Source organism: Apostichopus japonicus, chromosome 9 (assembly GCF_037975245.1).
Source record: "Apostichopus japonicus isolate 1M-3 chromosome 9, ASM3797524v1, whole genome shotgun sequence".
NCBI classification, from domain to species: domain Eukaryota; kingdom Metazoa; phylum Echinodermata; class Holothuroidea; order Aspidochirotida; family Stichopodidae; genus Apostichopus; species Apostichopus japonicus.
The window spans coordinates 5,934,814-5,941,198 of NC_092569.1; the positions used below are offsets into that span (position 1 = coordinate 5,934,814).

Below are 6,385 nucleotides of genomic sequence, written 5' to 3' on the forward strand. Positions count from 1 at the left end.
GTTTCTTCAGGAAGTTAATTGAGGTAATTTTGCAGGTCGTATGACGTCAGTAGAGGGACCATTTCAGCCAAAGCCGACTCTCCGATTTTTACTATTGCGGCGTCATACAGTTTACTACGTACAGTTTACTACACCACACGCTCCTCATCGACTGAAAAAGTCTTCTCCCGAATCTTCCGATGGGCCTACCTCTCAGAACATTCGTAAGCTTTGACGAAAATTATTTTCTTGAGGAAGAAGAGGAGGAAATAGTTTCCGAGGGTAATGAAGATATCGGTTTCTTTCCCTATCAATTTGAGCCACTTGCAGAAGGATTGTAAAACGATTCCGATGTCAACATTCTTTGATTTCTGTCATCTTTTGGAAAGGCGTGCAGGTGAAATCCGCCTTTACGTGTGGTGGAGTAACCTGCATCCACACATCGGCTCGGCATATTGAACAGTTACGAGATAAATTTACGTGAAAAAATCCAAACAACAAATCTCCATTACTACAGAGCACTGCATCAGTGTAATATTGTGTTTTCACAGACGTTTAAAAATGTAAACATAGCGTCCCGGAAGTGAGCTGAGTTCCGCGACTGACGTCACGCCGCATTACCGTATGTACAACAATTTTTAGAAAGTTTTATTACCCTCGAATTTTTGATCATTTATTCCTCGAGGATGCACGGTTCGTTTGACCCATTTGGGTATCATCGGAAAGCTACGAGTGTATAGAAAACGATGATTCATATAAATCTGTCCAATACACCCCCTCTTTAAATATAACTTTTCTGTTGTGGCCTGTTGTAAGACATTTGTTACCCTTCGTTTTCAAAAGCTTACATAGGCCTATGCGTACTGTATAGCGCAGATGACTTCATTTTCATGATGCTTGTGCGCCATTATTGTGACGCCACAAGACCAGTTGCATAATGAGGTGAAAGTTTTAATCTTACGAAATTTTTGTGAGCAAACAAGGTTAAAATAGAAGTATTCTCCTGGGTACGACAACTTTGTATATGATTGAGGGTGCTTTAGTTTTTAAATGGTGTTATGATTCTGCTAAGTTTCAAGTAATTTCGCTATTCCACTTTCAATACGAGGGAACTAAACTATGTTCGTTTACATGTCAACTATATATGATAAGGGTTACATATGCTGAATTTGACAAGCGGAGGATGCAATGGGTAGAATATATATGAAATAAATATATTTCAAGCAATGGATATTTACAGTAAAATATGCTGTCTGGTAACCCCTGCCCCCCCCCCTCCACAAATCCTATAATTTACTAAAAATATAAGAATACTGCAAAACGGATCCAAATAGACCAAACTTCTGAGAAAAGTAACCGAAAACGTTGATAAAGTAACTGTTGATGGCGGTGCGGTGAAGGTCAACTAGAACAATAGGAATTTCATAGTTCTTGGAATTGATCCTACTATGAGAATACTGCCTTGCTAGTGGCTTCAATATTATGAACGAGGCCATTTAAGGGACCTGTTTTCGAGAAACGGACTAAATTTAGTTGGTAGAGTCACAGTTGTATTGTTCGCATCTGGCAAATACAACTGTGACCCTGTAGAAAGTATGCATCAGTGTAATTGTTCAATGACCATGAAATACCTTTCAGCTAACCGTAAATTTCCTTACAACCGTATATTTACTAATACAGACTACATATATACCATACAATAATTAGTAGTATATGCTACGTGTTACGTTAGGCTTTTCTACATTAGAAATTTCTTGAAAGTTTGATCGAATGAAGAAAGATTGCCAGATATCAGCGGCCAAATAAATTAAAATGGCTCATCAGTCGACCAATTTTAGTATGGACAATTTCAGAATCGATGGTATGGAGATTCCCTACAACCATGCTGCCAAAGTATTAATATATAGTAACTACGTTGTTGCGGCCCTAGGGATCCCAGGTAACACACTTGTCATTCTTGCTGTTGTCTTGTCCAAACGAGTTCGGAATATTTCTACTGCTTTTATAGTCAACTTGGCTATAGCTGATCTACTCACCTGTTGTGTAGCGCCGATATTTTCCTGGGTTCAAGGTTACGATTATTACGACCCGATTCTGGAACCAGTTTGTCAGGCCGTTCTTGTCGTGGTACACTCTTGCATTGGTGCTAGTATGTACACTTTAGCTGCGATCGCCGTCAACCGTTTCCTTGTGATAATTTCTTCCAGGCAATTATATGAAGAGATATATCAGTCCAAATACGTGGCCGTACAGATCGTCGTTATCTGGATTATCCCGATATCGGTAGCAGTACTGCCTTCATTCGTCTTTGGCATTGGACAGCAGGGGTACGATTTCGTTCTTCATACATGTGCTCCAGTAAAGGACCATCCGACTACCGTCGTTTTTAACGATATTCTGACTTTCGTACTCTATCCAATTCCGTTGACGACGATCATTTTCTGCTACATTGGAATCCTGGTAAGAGTTATAATTCACAATAGGAAACTTGCTGAGCATGGTGTAACTAGAACCTCTGGGAATCCATCGAATGAAAACACACAAACTAGGTAAATATGAATTATTTTAATTGAGTGTCTATGAAGGAATATGTCTCTACTTTAACGAATTTTCAAATTCCCATCCCCAGAATAATAGTACGTACTCCACTGGCACGTTATCTTTGGTTTCTTTTGTCTATGTATGCGCTTTAATTATTTAGACCGTTCCACGTCGATTTCTTTGTCATTATAAAGTGCTGTGAACAGACGGGTGTGCAGGTGATCGGTACATTATTTCTGATCGACACAACTCATAAACGGTCACATCACGGAAGTATCACGTTGAAGATTAATAGGCTCTAATGATCAAACTCGAAAATTCGATCTTGTATCGTTGCCTCCGCTTTATCTTGGTTATCCGACATGGACCAATTGTCAAAGGTGTGAATATGGCGGGAAAATACGAATTGGGTTGGGGACCACAGTAAAAAATTAAAATGCACTATTATCAACCAGACGACCCGACGCTTTGCGGTAAATACGACGATTGGAATAATGTGCACTACAAGTGTCGGGTCAAGAAAATGCCGTGCATATCACAATTAATCGTGACGTACGGTACTCCTGACGATGATCACACAGTCACAGTCTCGCTGTATAAGGGGACTGGGATTGAGAGCAGATCAGTCGTGTGGTTGTTTGGTTTGCATGTCCAGGTTCTTTTTTGGGTTGCGTTTGTTGAAAAAGTACCAGGGGCTGTGTTTTCTTCTTGTGGCCACCATTGTTTGGTCTGGCACAACCTTCCCCTCCCCACCCCACCATACTAAATACGATTAGATAATTCCAAATCAAGATTACCTCATTAGGTCCATTATAAACTCATTTTGATTAAAACACTGAGTCTAATTTGTAAACAAATGTCATTAATGTTGTACATATTGCATTTTCCGTTTCATTTCATTGAAGTTCTTCAGGTATTCTCGTTTAAAAGAGTTACTCCCAACTGTGGCTTTATAATATTCTTTCTCATTTGCGAGTATACAATTTCTTGCATTCTGACCAATGTTTCCTTGAGGAAATAAGACAACATTAATTTCCTTACCAAAAGATTTGTCAAGCAAACTTTTTTATTCGATGCTACCGTAATTTATACTACAGTACCTGGACAACACAGTCGACTTGGGAACGAATACCCAAAGACGGAAAACTTCAAAACTAACTTTATAGTTTGCTATTTGCATCTACTTTATGCTTCTATATGAAAGGGTTTCGGTTAGAAAATTATTTGCCCCACTAACTAATTGATGATAATGTGAAGAATGAAGCATTGAGACACAGTGTACAGTCATTGGTAGAAATATGTATACATTATGTGAATCGCAATTGAAGTTAACTGGGAGAGAAGTACCAGTTCCTGAAGCCAGATCCGTACATTCGGGTGGGAGGGGACGAGGGTAACATTCTTTTGTACGTACTTACAATCATTAAATTTGAGATACATATGTGTGATTACATGTGTTTAAGATTGTCTGTATTGTGCAATAAAGCAACAATCACCTTATTTTTTTCAGTGAATCATAAAAACGATATAAGAAATCCCTACAACAACAAATATGATTCACTTTAAGTCTTCTCTCTATTTCAGGCATGAGATGGAAACAGAAAACACAGGCAGAAAGAAGTCGAGCTCTGTACGATTCACAACCATAGAGATACAGATTACAAAGAATCTATTCATCATTTTTCTCGCTTACATACTCTGCCTGACACCTCAATCCGCGTGTACGTTTTTCTCTTGCCGAATCGATGAGAATTATACGCGACACGTGGTTTTGTACAACAGTGTGGTCAACCCAGTCATCTATGGGTTAAAACATCCTCTCTTTAGACAAGTTTTCGTTTGTATCTTGAGGTGCCGTCGAGTTCCCGAACCGTCTTCGTTCCTTACAGCGTTGATGAGGAGATTCGAGAGATATTGACATATGCACATGCATCGAGGGTCGTTATATTCTTCTTGTGTGCAATGTGATATGTATATATTATCTATAGGATCACACAGTGTGCTGCTGCAGATGACCCACTCCATCATATTTAGTTCGGTGTTAGTGCTTGGTCAGACAGCATACATATACTCAGAAGGTAGAACGAGTACAATATCATGAGAACCGTGAGTACAAGTAGAATATATGTTGATATGAGTATGAGCACAAAACGAATATCTGTTGGGATGAGTATGAGTACAAGTAGAATATATGTTGGTATGAGTGCAAGTACAAGTAGTATGTTCCTTGGTATGAGTATATGTATACACGGTTCTTAGCAAGAGCAGGAGGGATGTTACATTAGTTCCTATACTACTTTGGCAAATGTCCCGAGTACGCCGGGTACAAATCCGCAACTGAAAAAGTAGGAGTACATGAAACTGTACTCGAATATGAATACCATTATATGAACGCACTACAAGTCTGATAGACAGCATGGTCACGGTTATATCACTACACAGTGTTACCATATTCTAAATCGCTTCTGTGAAAATCTCATGTAAATGCAATTTTTTTTTGTCGGTGCTGTTCAATGCAATTGTATGCAACTTTACCAATTTACAATAGACGAGATTTCAGATTCCCAGAAAATAAAAACTACAAGAAAAACAAACGAATACAATTTGAATCGTTAATAGCTGGATCATTTGTGAAAGTAATTCCTGTTATAATGTCGAACAATAATTGCTGTTTTGTTTCTCCAGAACCGATATACCTCTGGTTCTGTTAACTTTGCATATTTTTTCTTCTTAATCGCTGATTCTACTTCTTCATTGAACCATTCTGTCTGGTTGGAATTTTCTTTTAACATTTTGGCTATTTGTTGGCGCGTGTATATTGACTGTGCTTATTAACAATGTTTTTAGGGCCTCATCTTGATATTTTCTAGAAAAACGTTCTCACAGTTGCAGCAACTAAGATCTCGTAGAAAAGCTGCTTTGTTAATGTGATTTACATCTCGGTACGTCATGAGGACGTGATTATTATTACGTTCACGTTTTTGTTCATATCGGCAAGTAAAATAAACAGGAAAATGATTCTTATTTGAGGAAAATTAATAATATCAATTATCTCCTTGTTTGTATTTGAGACATGATCTGTTAAGGTGGTAGAATTTTCCGTCACTCTAGTTGGGCATTTTACAAGTTGATTCAGGCTAAAATGACAAAAACAATATTCCAACTGGTGTTATTTCCATTCAACATGTACATATTGAAGTCACCTAGAATAAGTATATCTTTTCAAGAATCGTACGAGTTTATGAAGTCAAGTATGGCACTAGGTGGACGGTAAGTTACACATAACAGTATGCTCTTTGAGTAAGGTGGCTTAAAGCAGCCAGTTGCGTTTACAGCTTAGCCTCTTAACCTTTGAAAGAAAGATCAGTAACATGTGCATTCTTGCCCATGCATTCAGCACATTGTTATGTTAATTACATACTGATAATTACTAATAAATCGTGCATAAAATCACTTGTTTGCTTCTTTAGTCTTGTCTTGTCACCGCACTTAATATCAAAATTAAGCTTATGATTGGATCAGGGTTCCAGCTACAAAACACATTAGATTACATAACCATCTGAGCTAATTTCAGTGTTTGAACATAGACTCTACGGACTTTTGCTAGCTATAAGTATGAGTATATTCCTCTAATTGAAGTCCCTTTGCAATTTTAATATCCACAAACGCATACATGTATAATGACGACCGAAAAATGAAAGAATCACCATAGATTATCAAGTTTGAAAATTTGATCGAAAAATCTTTGGTTGGGATTAAAAATGTAGCAGGCTACCGATATACGTTTCATAGGAATTTACGACATCCTGATGTGTAACATCGTACGTACTGCAGTTATGTACCATAAACGTTTTGTGAATTAAAA

General features: G+C 37.9%; 1 protein-coding gene across 1 annotated transcript; it reads left to right on the forward strand.

Annotated features, from left to right (window-relative positions):
- The first annotated feature begins 484 nt into the window (after positions 1–484).
- Positions 485–5,973, forward strand: LOC139974112 (G-protein coupled receptor moody-like). Its single transcript, XM_071981037.1, has 2 exons — positions 485–2,528; positions 4,105–5,973. Exons 1-2 carry the CDS (start codon positions 1,792–1,794, stop codon positions 4,436–4,438), a joined length of 1,071 nt encoding a protein of 356 aa, XP_071837138.1. The 5' UTR covers positions 485–1,791; the 3' UTR covers positions 4,439–5,973.
- The last annotated feature ends 412 nt before the right edge of the window (positions 5,974–6,385 follow it).

Coding starts and splice junctions, on each gene's coding strand:
- LOC139974112 (XM_071981037.1), top strand. CDS start 1,792: ATGGCTCATCAGTCGACCAATTTTAGTATGGACAATTTCAGAATCGAT. Junction 2,529..4,104: donor AATGAAAACACACAAACTAG/GTAAATATGAAT, acceptor TCTCTATTTCAG/GCATGAGATGGAAACAGAAA.